Source organism: Durotheca rogersii (assembly GCF_024521655.1).
Source record: "Durotheca rogersii strain YMJ 92031201 chromosome Unknown GGS23scaffold_9, whole genome shotgun sequence".
In the NCBI taxonomy this organism is placed as follows: domain Eukaryota; kingdom Fungi; phylum Ascomycota; class Sordariomycetes; order Xylariales; family Xylariaceae; genus Durotheca; species Durotheca rogersii.
The window spans coordinates 751,271-766,667 of record NW_026251240.1 but is presented as its reverse complement, the minus strand read 5'-3'; the positions used below and the strand labels follow the sequence as shown (position 1 = coordinate 766,667).

The 15,397-nt window shown below is 45.8% G+C and overlaps 3 protein-coding genes across 3 annotated transcripts; 2 read left to right on the top strand and 1 right to left on the bottom strand.

Annotated features, from left to right (window-relative positions):
• Positions 1 to 252: 252 nt before the first annotated feature.
• On the top strand, positions 253 to 1,790 carry GGS23DRAFT_605004 (kinase-like protein; the record flags this gene model as incomplete). The annotated part of the gene is made up of 5 exons (XM_051519691.1): positions 253 to 587; positions 638 to 960; positions 1,027 to 1,319; positions 1,377 to 1,542; positions 1,606 to 1,790. 5 exons carry the CDS (start codon positions 253 to 255, stop codon positions 1,788 to 1,790), a joined length of 1,302 nt encoding a protein of 433 aa, XP_051372145.1.
• An 8,071-nt stretch (positions 1,791 to 9,861) lies between these two features.
• On the top strand, positions 9,862 to 11,359 carry GGS23DRAFT_621066 (uncharacterized protein). Its single transcript, XM_051521148.1, has one exon. It carries the CDS (start codon positions 10,138 to 10,140, stop codon positions 10,831 to 10,833), a length of 696 nt encoding a protein of 231 aa, XP_051372144.1. The 5' UTR covers positions 9,862 to 10,137; the 3' UTR covers positions 10,834 to 11,359.
• GGS23DRAFT_533545 (SPX domain-containing protein) lies at positions 11,083 to 15,070 on the bottom strand. Its single transcript, XM_051514756.1, has 7 exons — positions 14,774 to 15,070; positions 14,579 to 14,663; positions 14,270 to 14,392; positions 14,151 to 14,201; positions 13,295 to 14,096; positions 11,425 to 13,232; positions 11,083 to 11,346 (listed from the first exon to the last, which is right to left on the bottom strand). Coding segments are annotated over exons 1-7 (3,054 nt in total). The 5' UTR covers positions 14,776 to 15,070; the 3' UTR covers positions 11,083 to 11,163.
• Between the last annotated feature and the right edge of the window lie 327 nt (positions 15,071 to 15,397).

The following is a 15,397-nucleotide window of genomic DNA, read 5'->3' as shown; positions in this document are numbered from 1 at the left end:
TTGGCCATATCTCGCCGCGAAGAATGAGCCACAAGTTCGTCCAGACTCATCCCCGCCTACGTGCCTGTGTACCTAGTTATGTCCGAGGTCAAGCCACGAATCCCATTATAGCCACGTACTGGAGATACCGGCATCCTGGCCAACATTGTTATCGTAGGCCGCTGAGATCCCGGCTCTAGGCCACATTGACTAGCATTCTAGGCCACTGAGACACAAGGTCATACCGAGATCCATCGTTGCCGCTCATCGTCTATGTTTTCGAAGCGACTTCTTCGGCTCCCTTCGATCTACCGAGCATCTTTTCTTCGCGCCACTACACCAGCATCGGCTCAGGTCATCACCATGACCTCCCAGGACCGCGCCGCCTCTTCGGCACCGAGGACGCCACTGGTGCCCCGCGAATTTCCATCCAGCGGGTTCGAGATCATCGGCGCGTCGGTCAAGGTCGAGGAGGAAACGTTGCCCTTTTACAACCCGAGGCTGTTCTATCCCGTGCGTATCGGCGAAGCCTTCGGCGACCGGTATCAGGTCGTTGCCAAGCTTGGCTACGGCACGACCTCGACGACGTGGCTTTGTCACGATCTCGTGTAGGCTTCCGCCTCCGTCTAGAGAATCGCGCTGACCGTCATTTCTCAAGGGATCACCGATATGTGACGTTGAAGGTGCATGTCAATGCTCTGACTTCGAACCGAGAGCTGGAGGTCTATCAGCATCTGAAGGGTGTCGAGTCAGATCACCCAGGCCGCGAAATGATTCGGATGCTCAAGGATTCTTTCAAGCTGCAAGGACCACATGGTACACATGAGATTTTCGTCTTGCCTCCACTGGGCCTGAGTCTGGGGGCTTTCCAAGACATGATGCCGCGCCACGTCTTCGCTCAGACAATCGTAGCGATAACCCTCCAGCGAGTCCTGGCTGCTCTCGACTTCCTCCACGGCCCTGCAAATCTTACCCATACCGGTAAGGCATCTCTTGCCGAATTCTGCTTGCTATAGGTACCTGTTCCTGTCTGAGCTCGAATCGCAGATATCCATGCGGGCAATCTCCTCATCGGCATCGACGACGAGTCGCAGCTTGCGGAATTTGAGGAGGCCGAGCTCGTTAGACCATCATCGAGGAAGATGGTCGACGGCATCACAATTCATGTTTCTCAGTTCATGTTGAAAAGCTTTGGCCCACTCTATCTCTGCGACTTCGGCGATGCTCGGGTTGGTAGCGAGCACGAGGGGATTGCTATGCCCATCCAGTATCGAGCGCCGGAGATCATTCTCGACATGCCCTGGAGCCACTCGGTAGATATGTGGAGCGTCGGACTCCTAGTATGGCTCCCTCCCTCTGTCCTCTACCTTTAATGTACCTATTACTTATTCTACCAGGCCTGGGATCTCCTCGAACCGGAAAGTCTGTTCCGTCTCTACGATGCTAACGATCCAGCACGGAACGAAGCGCATCATCTGGCCAATATGATTGCCCTCCTCGGTCCCCCGCCATTGGAATTCCTGGAGAGGAGCTCGAAATCACGCGAATACTGGGACGAGAACGGTAAGGCTGATAACCTATCCGTTTCTGTGAATGACGCCGACAACTTACCTATCTCTCTTTTAGGCAACTGGAGAGGCATCGTTCCTATACCCACGGAGAGGAACCTGGACTCTCTCGCGACGTCGTTGGAGGAAGGTAAAGATAGGGACGAGTTTCTGGATCTTGTTCGAGGATTGCTCCGCTGGCTTCCCGAGGAGCGACTCAACTCCTACGAGGCGTTTTCGCATCCCTGGGTCTCGGGGTCTTGAAATGTCCCAAGGATCGGGGCACCTACCTACATCAAGTACCTACCCAATGTTATTAGAGCCGTAATGTCTATTACCTTAGTGAATCAAGTCACTCAACAATTTTTACAATCCACGAAGACCAAGCGCGAGATACCTACGGCTTCTTTTGCCAACAGCGAAGATCAAGAAATCGTCCCCCAGTAGGAGGTTAGCTGGTTCCTGACTAGACTAGGTACGTCCCTGGTTTAGCGGGTCCGGGCGCGACTCCGCACGTGACGAGATTTGGAGCAACAACGTCTTACGTCACTGGCCCGACCTAGGTACCTGACCTTGACTACGGAGTCGCATAGCTACAACTGGGAAAAAACTCCACTTTTCGGTACGTACACCCTAGGGGTGTGGTAGGTAGGAAGGTGCAGGTTGAATATTCAATTATACGTAGGGAAGGAGCTACCCTCTGGTTAGGTCCTAATAGGTAAGCTAGACTACCCCTTCGCGAGCCGAGTATTTTATATAGGTTTATATATAAACGATTTATCCCCGTAAAAAACCGGGAAAAAATCGAAAAAATCGAAAATTTACTTACGTAATTAATTAGCTTAATTAAAGTAATATATAAATTTTTCGAATTTTCTACTTATTAATATAAGAAGTTATATACGATTTAAAGTTTTTTAAAATTACGTTAATAGTTTCCTATATAATTTATTAATAACCTTATTAACTATACTTATACCGATATATTTACCTATTTCTTTTACGGTAATTAATGGTTAATTAACGATCAAGGAGAGCTACCCAAGTACTATATATCTATTACGTAACACCTATAGGCATATAAGGATTAGCCCGATCCTCTACCTAGAATAGAAGATAGCTTCTAAATTAAATACCTTAATATAACTAGTCTTACCTTATTATTTCCTACCTATTTATTATTTACTTTACTTTACGTACGTACCTATTAATACTAATTAATATTACTAGATAATTAGTAATATAGATTAATAAGGTTAGAAGAATTACTACTACCTTAATCGGAAGAATTACTATTACCGTAGTAACACTAGCGATACTAATAAAAGAAAGAATCTTCTACTACTACCTATCTCCTTCTAGTACTTTCCACGGGTAATAGTTTTTACGACTACCTCTCTTCCTACGATTACGTTAAAAAGACGCTATCCTACCTCTTTCTTTATTATATCTTATAATTATAACGAGGCTATCTTATTTTCCTACTAAAGATTAATAACCCCTATCTTCCTTCGATTCCTATTATTAAGATTTATTAAATATATCGGATTTAAAGGTATTAAAAACCTCGGCCTAAGGAGTTAGTAAATAACGAATAAAGCTAGGACTTAGCGAACCTAAAAACCCTATCCCGGTACTTATTTTCGGACGCGAACCGCTAGGAGGACCCCCGGGAGGCTAGGACCTAAGGGACGTAAAGGATTTCCGCGACCTTCTTAGACTTATTATAAGACGATTAACCGCGATAATAGCATAGTTTAATCCGTAAGTAATTAAATAGTAATAGTTCGTACCGGAAATTACTAACCTACGATAAAAGGTAATATAGATATTAATGGTAATAACGGACTTCGAAGTAACGGATATTAATACCTTTAACGTTCGTATTATAAATAAAGCCCTTTATAATTATTAGGAACGATTCCGAGGCTATAGGGAAAAGGAGTTCGAATTAATACCCGCCGTCCTTCGTTCGTTCCTACGTAATGCCCTAATGAAATAAGGTATTTACGTAAGGAGAAGTAATACGAAATACTCCCGAGAACTCGCGGAACTAATATAAGCGGGAGGCCTTCCGACCTAGAATTACTAGGAACTTTAAACGGCTAAGGCTAAGTAGCTTAATACGCTAGTATGGAAAACGCTAACGATAAAAACTAACCAAGAAACGGTATATCCCGAATTAATAAGATTAATACGAGGGAAACTAACCTCCTTATAATTCGGGGAAGCGGCGGCCGAATTATTAACATAATAAACCCCTACTCCGCTTCGACGAGTTATATACGAAAGTAACCCCCCTTTTATCCCGATTAATCCGTAGTTCGAAACCCCGCCTAAGTATAATTTTCTTTATACTAGATCCCTTAACGAACTAACGCCGAGACTATAATAAATAAGATTAGCTAGGAGCTAATAAGGATTACTACCTAATCCTCCGCTAATATCCTAACCTAATTAACCGATTCCTCCTCCTCGAAATAACGTCCCGCTAACGCCTAATAACCCCCCGGGTTTACGCTAAAACGCGCCTCGTTAATAGGTACCTCCGCCGTAAGCGTTAAAGGCGTCTCTACCTTTCTAACTACTTCCGGCCCTTTAATTACTACCCTTTCCTCCCCCTCCCCTTTAACTTTACTTATACCCGTATCTACTTCTAAGGTATCCGCTATACGGATATCCGCCGTACCTACCGATAGGCTTCTAATAAAGCTACGGACCGTATAGGTCGTATAACCTATGGATATTATTATTTCCCTCTTAGCTATACCTATCGGTAGAAGGAAACGATCGAGCGAGGAAAAGGATATAACCCTCCCGGGGAAATTAATATATTACCCCGGAACTAAGATATAACTAATATCCTAAAAGCTAACTACTAATAGGTTACTTAAACGAAGGAATTCCCGGAGGACGCGGTTCCTCCTTACCGATGGAATAATCGCGTACGCCGGGAACTAAACCGCCGCCGCCGCCTATTCCAGGGCCTAACCCCTTCCGATAATTACCTATATCCATCGGGAACTAAGAATAACAAACCTATTACGATATACTACCTACGAGGATACCGAACGAACTATACCTTCCGATTATCGTAAAATACTTTAAGAAGGCGTAGAATAAAGAAAATAATTATACGAAAGAAGTATACGATATCCTAGAGGATAAGTTCCGATTCTTCTTAAACGTTTATTATATTATTAGGATCCGTTAAGTATAATTCCATACCGTTTTCTCGATAATCCTATTAGGAAGGGTAGCCATTTACTTCTTATATAACGTCCTTAGATATTAATACTTCGTTAATATATACCTCGTAATAAAACGTTATTTTAATACGGAATAGAATAAGATCTAGTATTACTACGATTAAACGGCTATTACCTTTTATAATATAAAGGCTAAGAAAGGTAACGAAGGTAAGTCGGACCTAAAGGTACTTTAAATAATACTAAATAAGCTAGCCTTATATTAAAAAATACTTAGTCCGGACTTTAAAAGGAAGTAATAATTAATCGCTACCGTTTATCGAGTTTGCCGTAACGTTCCTTAGTTATAGTATACTCTTTTCGAACCTTCCGTACGTTTCGAAGATATAGCTAATAAGCTTCGTACCTCGATTAGTACCTATAAGAATCTTAAGGGAATACGTTAATTTACTATAGATAAAGATAGCGATAGCGGCAAAGGAAACGATTAATACTACGTCGATCGTAAATACTACCGTAACGATAAAGGGAGTAAATATTACGATAATAAGAAGGAGAGGGGCTATTTCGGATAGTAACGAGCGTAAAAAAGAAGGTACTAGATATATAAAAAGGAGGAATACTAGTTTACTAAATACTCCGAGAAGGAGAGGAAGGAGGTAAAGGCGCGGTAGAAGACTAATAAGGATAAACCTAAGGGTAATTATACGACATTCCTAGCCGATTACGAAGGAATCGATAAATAAAAAGAAGGCTTAGGGGCTAAATAAAACGACGAACCCGGTACCGATTAAACGTCGGATAGTAATAATAGGTAATATATAACCGCTATTTACCTATCCGATTAAGTATTCCGGTATCGCGTTATCTTATATTCCCCGTAAAAGGCGACCGGTATCGGCGATACCGTCTTCGTCCTTAACCGATACTCTAAGGATATCTTTTAAGGCATTATACTAGATATAAATATAATAAGAATATCTACCGCCGGTAAGGAATAATACCTTACTCTCGCCCGGGAATACCCGGAATAATAACTCGAAATTAATAATACCCGAGCGGGAAAGGCGAATATCCGATTCGGGGACGAACTATTAATAGGCTCCTTAAGAGCCGTAACGGTCGATACCCCGTTTAAATACGTCGATTTCTACGTAATAAAAATAAATACCCCATTTCTTCTATCCCTTAAAGATATAAATCGCCTCGGTATTTACCTTAATAACGTTACCGATTAACTAGTCTTTAAAGATAATACGATAGTCTTAGTTACGCGTAAATAAAGGTACCCCTAGCTTTAACTTAATAATAAGGCCTATTTTACCGTAGTATACCTTACGGAAATAAAACTACGGCGTATTTATACCCGCTTCGGCTACCCGTCGGTTAATAAGCTATATAACTTACTTAATAAGGCCGGCTACGACGTTAATATTAACGAGATTAAGGCTATTAATAAGTTCTATTATTATTATTAAGTAAAAGGCGCGTTACCCTAGAGGTTTAGGTTTAGCCTAAAGGATTTAGATATAAACTTTAACTACGAAGTAATTATCGATATTATATACCTCGACGGCTAACTAATACTCTACGCTATAAATATAGCGACTAGGTTCTAAGTAATAAGGTTTATAAGAAAGGTTTCCGCCGGAAAGACCTAGGAAGTTCTTAAATAATACTAAATTAATACCTATCTAGGACTACCGGACGTCGTTACGTACGATACCGGTATAAATTTCGATAGCATTAAATTTCGTAACGAAGTACGGTTAATAGGAGTTACCTATAAATAAGTACTAATAAAAGCGTACTAATCCATCGAAAAGGTTAAAGAATATTACGGCCTAGTCCGTAAGGCATACGAAATTATCATATAAGAAACGGAAGGTTTATTTAAAGCATCCCGCCTATAAGTAGCCGTTAAGATAATAAACGATACGGCCGGCCTAAACGGCCTTATACCTACCCTTCTCGTCTTCGGGGTATATCCTAAAATCAATATAGACTTACTACCTACGGCGTTATAAACGCAGAGAGCCTAAGCCGTCCAGAAGGTAATGATAAAGGTTAAGAGAATTAAGGTATAGAGGTTTATCCGGGATATCCTTAATATACGGAACGGATTAAATACCTTAAGGATCCTTTTAGGACGGCTACCGATAGGAAGCGAAGTCCTGGTTTTTCGCGAGAAAGGAAGGTAAAAGAAACCCTATAAGGTTATTACCGTTACGAATAAAGATATAATAATTAAGTCGATAAAGGGAACGTTTACCTTTAGAAGCTCCTACGTTAAACCATATATCCGACCCGAAGAAGAATTAATACCGTCTATTAAAAGGATCTAGGTCGAGATCCTACGTCTTACGATTAATCCAAACAAATACGAGGTTATCCCGGACGAAGAACCAGATATAATATACGTTAATATAAAGGAAAGAAACGATTATACCCTAGCATTAAAACTTCGAGCCATAAGAAAGATTACCGTACCCGGTAAGCTATACGAAGCGTTTAATTTAAAAGAACTAAATGCGTTATTCGACGAGGGCATCCTTTAACCCGAGATATACGACGAATTAATTTATTAAGGCGCTATTATCTTTAAGTCGCGTATAGTTCGTAAAATTAAAGGCAAGAATACTCTAACGTTATACGAGAAATCCCGTTTAGTAGTTTAAGGATATAGAAACCGTAAAAAGGAATTTATTATAACCTACGCTCCTATTATATAAAGGGCGAGTTAACGACTAATCCTAGTACTAATACCGACGCTCCGCTAGTAAGGAATAAAGATAATAATCCGAAATATTACCATGGCTTATACGTAATCGAGGATATTAATATAACGAACGATATTTATACGACTACCTTCGGAATTAAAAGATAAATACCCCGAGGAGACGCTACTACGAGTCGTTAAACTATTATACGGGCTCGTAAAAGTAGGTATATACTAGTTCGAGACCTACTCGAAGTACTACTAACGAGAACTATAAATAAACCCGTTAGCATTCGATTTATACCTATTAATTACGGATCTTAGTCGATTATTCGGAATTATAAGCCTTTAAACGGACGATACCCTAAACGTCGGTATATAAGAATTTCTCGAGCAAAAAAATAAGATACTCGTAAAAGCAAGGATTAAGGCGAAGCCTTAGAAGGTATTCGGACTAGGAATAACCGAAGACTTTAACGGGTTACGCCTTAAGTTCGACGATAACGGATACGGACTTACCGTAACCTAGAAAGGCTAAGTTAAAAAGCTAAATTTACTAGACCTAAAGGCGACCGATATAGCATAAAAGTTCGTCGAATAACGAGCGCGGGAAGCGTATATATCCTCGATCTACTAGCCCGAGGTAGTATTCGATTACTTTATAGTAGCCTAATATATTAACCCAGGAACAAGGGAAGCTAAGATCCTTAATACGAGAATTAGGTAGTAATTAAATAATAAGAACCGAGGATTCCGTTATATTACCTTAAACCCAAGGAACCTTCGTATATACGTCTTCGTAAACGGATCGTTCGCTAATAATACCGATATAAGCTCGTAAATCGGTTATTTTATAGTACTTAGGAACGAAAGACCTACCTTAAATACCGATAATAACGTAACGAAAGTTACCGGTAACGTAATTTATTAGTTATTAACTAAGTATAAAAGGGTTATCCGAAGCGTATTCGCTAGCGAAATATATAGGATAATCTAAAGGTTCGACGTCGGTTATATAATCTACCGCATAATTAATACTATCTTAAAGCGACTAACGTTACCTAAAGCGCCGTTAGTTCTATATACGGACTTCCTCTTACTATACTAGTACCTAATCCAGATAAGTAGTACTAACGAAAAACGCCTAATAATCGACCTAATAATATTAAGGTAATTATATAAGAACCGAGAAATTAATAATATACGCTAGATTTACGGGAGCTATAACCCCGCCGACGCTATAACGAAAGCATCGCTAAATAAAGCCATAAAGGTTTTAATAGAAAATAACTAAATTAATCTAAAGCTAAAAGGGTAGGTAAAAAGGGAATAGTAATTCGTAATAATTAATTACGAAAAGAAAATAAAGTAAGTAATAATTAATTAACGATTAAGGAAAGCTACCTAAGTACTATATATCTATTACGTAATACCTATAAGCATATAAGAATTAGCCCGATCCTCTACCTAAAACAGAAGATAGCTTCTAAATCAAACACCTTAATATAACCAGTCTCACCCCATTATTTCCTACCTATCTATTATTTACTTTGCTTTACGTACGTACCTACCAACAGTAATAAAGTAGGTCTATTACCTAATACTTTATTTTATAAAAAAAAAAAATCTAGTATTAAGTAATCTTATTTTTATTCTTTATTTCGGTTTTTATTTAATTTATTATTTTAAGAAAATCACGGTTTTAAATAGGTTAAAGCTTTTTAAAATCGTACCTATTTTTATAGTAAGAATTCTACCTTTCTAACTATCTTATTTTTTCATATAAAGAGGTTCTAAAAAAAAATACTCAAAATTAACGTTTTTAAGACTTAATTAATTTAATAAACATTACAAAAATAAAAAGAAAGAAGTTTATATAATCTTAATTATTATTTTATTTACATTATAAAGGATTAAATAATAGACCTACTTTATTACCGTAAAAGAAATAAGTTAAGAAGCCGATATAAAGTATAGTTAATAGATTTATTAATAAATTATATAGTAAATTATTAATATAATTTTAAAAACCCTTAAATCGTAAATAATTTCTTATATTATTTAGTAAAAAATCCGAAAAATTCATATATTAATTTAATTAAGCCAATTAATTACGTATATAAATTTCCGATTTTTCCGATTTTTTTCCGGTTTTTTACGGGGATAAATCGTTTATATATAAACCTATATAAAATACCCGGCTCGCGAAGGGGTAGCTCGGTAGCCTATAACTCTATTCGTATATATATAAGCTACTACGAATACAATATCAAGCTATCGGGGACTTGCATCGAACATATATACCTCCTCCTATTAGGGGCGTATGTATAGACGATAAAACTGGGGCGTTCCACCGAAAAGTGGAGTTTTTTCCCAGTTGTAGCTATGCGACTCCGTACTTGACTCACCTATTTATCCATCAGCACTCGCCCGCTCCCTCACTCACTAGGTACCTATCCATCCGTCAAACAACCTATCCCTTCGACGCCTAACTCAACCCTCTCTTCTCGCTATCCATCTCGCTACCTACGTACGATCGCGAGCCACCTCCTCCTACCAGCCACGGCCCTACACACCCGGACATAGGCACCTACCCCCAGCGCCCAGCCGGCCGAACCCGCCTACCTACCCAACCCACCCAGCGCACCTCCCAAGACGCATCGATCGCAGAAGAACCCCCAAAATGCCCGGCACGCGCGCGCGCCACCGCTTCTCCTACGCCTACCGGAGCGACTCCCCGCGGCCCCCCTCCCCGTCCTCCTCCTCCTCCTTGTCCTCCGACGGCCCGCCCCTCGACGAGCAAGAGCAAGAAGCCCTGATCGCGGCGCTCGCGGCGCAGAACGCGGGGCGGGACGCGCGGGCGCGGGCGGCGCTTCTCGGGCTCGCGGCGGCGGGGGCGCTGCCGCACGTAGTCGCGCTGTCGTCGTCGTCCTCGCCCTCCGCCGCCGTCGCGCCGCTGCTCGCCCTCGCCAGCCTCGGCGCCACCGCCTGGGCCCTGTGGGCCCTGCCGCCCGGCGTCGGCGGGCTGCGCGCGCTCGACCGCTGGGCCGCCGGCCCCCGCCCCGACCCCCGCCCCCGCGCGCGCCCCCTCTCCCCGCTCGAGGCCTCCCTCCCCTACCTCAACCTGGCCCTCTGCGGCCTGCTCGTCCTGGCCGGTCTCCTGTCTTCGCCGTCGCTCGGGGCCGGCGATGATGATAATAATAATGATAATACCGACGGCGACAGCCGCGCCGCGCCGCTGCTCTCGCGGCTGCTCGTCCCGCCCATCTTCCTCCCCGCCATCGTCTACGGCGTCGTGCTGGCCGCCAAGGCCGTCATGGCCGGCGTCGACCCGGAGCGAGACCTGGGCCCGCTGCGGTACGAGTACAAGGGTGCTTAAACCGCCGCCGTTGGCCGCTGCGGCCGCTGCTGCTCTAGTACAACGTAATATTAATCATGAGGGGGACGAACGAGGAGCGAGGATGATGACCGAGAAGGGTTTCTCTGAGAAGCTACCTAGCTCTCGAAAATTGCTATACACATTCGAGCACGTCTATCCGTACGAGTAAATCCAACTCAACTTCATTTCTTCTCCATGTCATTATGATTAAACAAGTGAAGTCGTAATGTGCAAGCTTTTTTCCCCCTTCTTTTTTTTCCCCCTTTCCTCTCACATCAGCTCCGGAAGCTCCTGCGCAAACCAACCGAACGACCTGCCCGTATTTTGTGTCTACACGTCTATGGACTCGTTGAACCGTAAGACCCCGTTACCCCTCAGCAATCCGTCCACCCCCTTGGGGATGGGGAACACGTCCGTCCCTAGGTACGGCTCCGTAACCAGCTCGGCTGATTTGTCCACCACCAGGACCAACCCGTGAGACTTGATCGCGTCCACGAGAGCCGGGACCATGTTCTAGTAAGGCGAACCCCACACGTCAGTAGCAGTTCACCAATATTTGGGCGAGGGCCTCCGTTTGGGGCGTCGACTTACCAGAAGCCCAGAGCAGCACACCAGGCCCATGAAATTATTGCTCTGTGCTATTCTCACTGCCTCCTTAACCGAGAACGTCCTTCGTCCGCTGCTCCGAATCACGTTGGGCGCAAGCATGGCCTCCTCCCGGCCGAGGTCGTTGCAGAGGAACACGGGGAAATTCGGCTGCTTCCAGTTCAGGGTCGTGCACAGCGTCGGGTTGTGAGAGCTGAAGACCACCGATCTGACCGTCTCCGGGGCTGACATCCTCTGCGCGCGCTGTTCCCTCGCATGGTCGAATACTATCGTGAGTATCCCGTCTACAAAGTTGTTGACGTGAACCGTCGGCCCCAGCCCGAGCTGCCTTTCTTCTTCTTCCGACGGGTAGATGATCTGTAGGTTGACGTGCATCGAGTTGGGGAGTAGGGAGAGTGCCTGCTCCAAGGAAACCCCCGCCGTATTTATAACGCGATGGACCTCGGCGATGCCTCGAAGATCTTGCGAATGTACCAAGGCGAGCTGGGCGCGACCGGGATTCGAGGCCGTGATAGTCGAGAATTGCTCGAACGACAACCGCGAAACTGATATATCAACGCCGCCGCACGGTATCATCCACCGCGGCCATATTACCGGGATCCCGTCACTAGTATGCTGAACGTACAGCTGGACGAAGTCGCCGGACAAGCTTGAGCCGGTTACAAACGTGTTAGGGTTTTGGTCGAGCTGGCTCGTGGCTTTCCAATAAGTCTCAAAGTCCGTAATTTCCAACGGCGTCCCCTGGAACGGCTTGATCACTTGGGTATTGAAGGTAATCTGGCCGATCGCCCGTAGCCGGGGGTCGAATAACGGCAGACAGCACTTCCCCGAGCTGCTCCACGAAGCTCGAAACGTGTTGGGGAGGGCAACCGTCTTTGCGATGATCTTAGCGCCGTAGGTCGGGAAGACGTCGAAATCGAGCGTGAAAGAGTCGAGATTGTCGACCTGGAAGGATACGAGCCGGGTATCCTCTTGGAAAGGCAGCATGATGTTCTTGGGTATAAGGTCGGACAGTTTAGAGGATATGGTGAGCCGAGCGGCGGGATATTTGCTATCGTGGAAAAATACTAAGGGGTGGTCTTCGTCCTGGAAGCTGATTTGGACGACGGCCTTTGTGTCCAGGAAGTTATGGCCGTATCGGCGTAAAGGTATGATCGGAGGGGGCAGCTCGAGGATAGGAATAGCATCGACGTCGAGCGACATAGGAACAGGCGCGCTCCCGCTACCCAGAGGAGCGAGGAGAGGGCCACTCGCGTGCATCATCAGAGGGCTCACCGCTTTGCCTTTCTGATAGGGTGTCAGTTTTTGGATGCATTCTAGATGTCCTTCCCAGGCCGCATAATACATAGCAGGCAAATCCTTCTCGTCGAGGATGTTAGGATCGACGCCCACGTTTAGAAGCTCCTCTAGGCAAGGCACATTTCCCTCGCTAGCCGCGTGCACCAACGGCGTCCACCCATAGAGTTTATCTATCTGGTCGAGATCGGCACCGTATTCCTGCAGCAGGCGAAGCAACCGAGGTGTTTGGCCTGACCTCGCGACCAGGTGCTGCGGGTACAATCCCTCGGCATCAGGTAGTATCCGCGCGCCGTGCTGCAGGAGAAGCTCGACTATGTCGAGCGATCCATGCTCGCAGGCCAGGTTGAGTGGTATGTGGTCCGTCTCCGATACAGGATCCAAACAGGACGACGTAGCGAGAAGCCGCTGGACGCACTCGAGGTGCCCGTGTATGATAGCATGGATCAGCGGGGTGAAGTTATCGTGATCGATGAGGCTGATTGTCGATGGATCGGCTGCGCACATTAGCATACTTCGGCGTTGCGATGGCAGAGCCAGAGATCGAGACTGCCCTTACCTTGAAGGAGAAGATCAAGCATATCCAGTCGACCATGCATACTCGCGTAGTGCAACGGCACTCGCCCGTAGACATCCGTTCTGTTGACCTCCACTCCCCCCGAGAGACCGATATTTAACACGAAGGAGTTGCCGTATATGGTAGCCTGGTGGAGGCAATTCCTCTCGTTTATGTCATCCTCAGACCGAATGTCAACAAGGCCGGTCTCCAACAAGACTTCCAGGGACGCCTGAGGGGCTTCGTGGATGGCAGCTAGGAAAGTACGCGTCACCCTTTCCATCAAGGATACATCCATCCCCGTCGGCGAAGCCGAGCCGGCCCGCATCCTCGAAAGAAGGTCTCGTAAGGATTCCAAGTTGCCGGCGATGGCGGTTTCAAGTAGCAGACTATCAGCGTCGCCTTCGTCGGTTCCGAGAAGGTGCTGACTGCTCACCATGTGCTCCGATCGAGCCTCAAACGTGACATGATCGCCGTCCTCCCAAGCGCCTAGTTCTTGTAGGCTCGTCGTCGCTTGGTCCGAGAGCTCGCTTATCACGGTAGCATTGAAGAACGGCTGCACCTCCACGGCACGAGAGAGGTACAGCTCCTTGGTTTTAGACTTGGATGTCTTGTCCCATTTCTTGAGGATCTTGGAGAACGCGGTCCCATTGATCTCGACGAATTGCTGAAGCTTGTTTAGGTCGTTGGCAAATTGCTGGAACCCTTCTTGTAGCGTCGCGAACTTGGCCGATCGTCTAGAGACGCCCTGGCGGGACCGTAGCACTCTCTTCTTGTCGAGCAACGTTCGAAGGCGAATTTTGAGCTTGCTCAGCGTCAGCACTGAGCGCACGGTTAACGACGACGGCGTATCACTCACCTCCGCCTCTTTCTGGAGGTAGAATGCGTTGACTTTTTCTAGTTCCCGTTCCTGCGGCGCGTGAGCGACAACCCTGAAGCACGTAGCCCTCTCCCGAAGGAGAGGTGGATCGACCCTACCAGCTGAAAAAAGAACTTCGCTTTGTTTGCCTGCAGGGCGACTTGGGCGTCTACCGGTGAGGGAGTAAAGTGAGGATCATTTTGGGCGCTCAGGGTCGGGGTAGCGGAGAGCTTCTTGATGAGCTATTGGCTCGCGTCAGTGATACAATGCCACTTGCTCGGCAGCGTCCGTTCCATTTAAGGCAGCACGAATAAGAGGCCGAGTTCTAGGTGACGAGCCTGGACCGGATCTATTTCTCCCACTCAAAGCCCCACGAAGCGCATACATTGTTGGCCGAGGTGAAAATCGAGGGGCTATAGCTAACATACTTTTTTGAGCGCCTTGTAGTTCACGAAGCTGGCAGCATATTCTGGTACTTCGAGCTGACGCTTCTGGATTTGCTTGCCGAACTTCCTAAAGAGGGATTAGCGACCCCTGCCAGCGCGGAGCGGGACGGCCTAATGCGTTGCATGAGAGGCGCGGGATAGAGAACGAAATGGGCGACAATCGAGGATTGGACTCACATGATGCGGCAGAGGCGCCCGCAACCAGCCCGCGAAGGCTGTTTACTTTCGCGGAGGCCTCAAGACTGACGGCAAAGGCGTATTTCAACAGCGACGGCTTGGGCGGCTGTCTCCCGTGTGTGCGACTGAATGCAAGGAAGCGGTTGTACCAAGAGAGACCAGGAAGTGTGTGCGCGCGTATGTTCGTTTGTCCCCGTGTGTATGTATGTATGCGTAGGTATGTGTAGGGGTGTGGAGTGACGGCACGGTGGGGTTAACGCAGAACCGGGAAGTATTCAGTAGGTATGTAGGTAGGTATGTCTCTCGAGTCGAGCGATAACACTGCTTACTCGGCGAAAGCCGTCAAGTGGCGAGAGGCGACATGCGGAAAGTATGAAGTTGATAACCAAAGACAGCGTGTGGGCAATGGACAGAGATCTAGGCAATATGACAACGCCAGGAGAGGAGGGCGTTCTCCCAGTTAGCGTAAGACGATAAAACGGAATTTCCGCCCAACTGCAGCTTTCCAGGTGACAACCACCTCGAAATACTGCATCAACAAGTCTAGGTCAGACCAGTACGACACGGGTTCGGGGTCGGGGCTTGACAGGCGGACGTAGGTAGCAGGCAGACTGTACCCCTCCA

What these genes read in the sequence shown, in the direction of transcription:
- GGS23DRAFT_621066 (XM_051521148.1), top strand. Translation starts at nt 10,138, where the DNA reads ATGCCCGGCACGCGCGCGCGCCACCGCTTCTCCTACGCCTACCGGAGC.
- GGS23DRAFT_533545 (XM_051514756.1), bottom strand. An exon ending in CGAAGTTCTTTTTTCAGCTG is followed by an intron (nt 14,202 to 14,269) that starts GTAGGGTCGATC and finishes CACGCGCCGCAG; the next exon opens with GAACGGGAACTAGAAAAAGT. An exon ending in GCTTGATCTTCTCCTTCAAG is followed by an intron (nt 13,233 to 13,294) that starts GTAAGGGCAGTC and finishes TAATGTGCGCAG; the next exon opens with CCGATCCATCGACAATCAGC.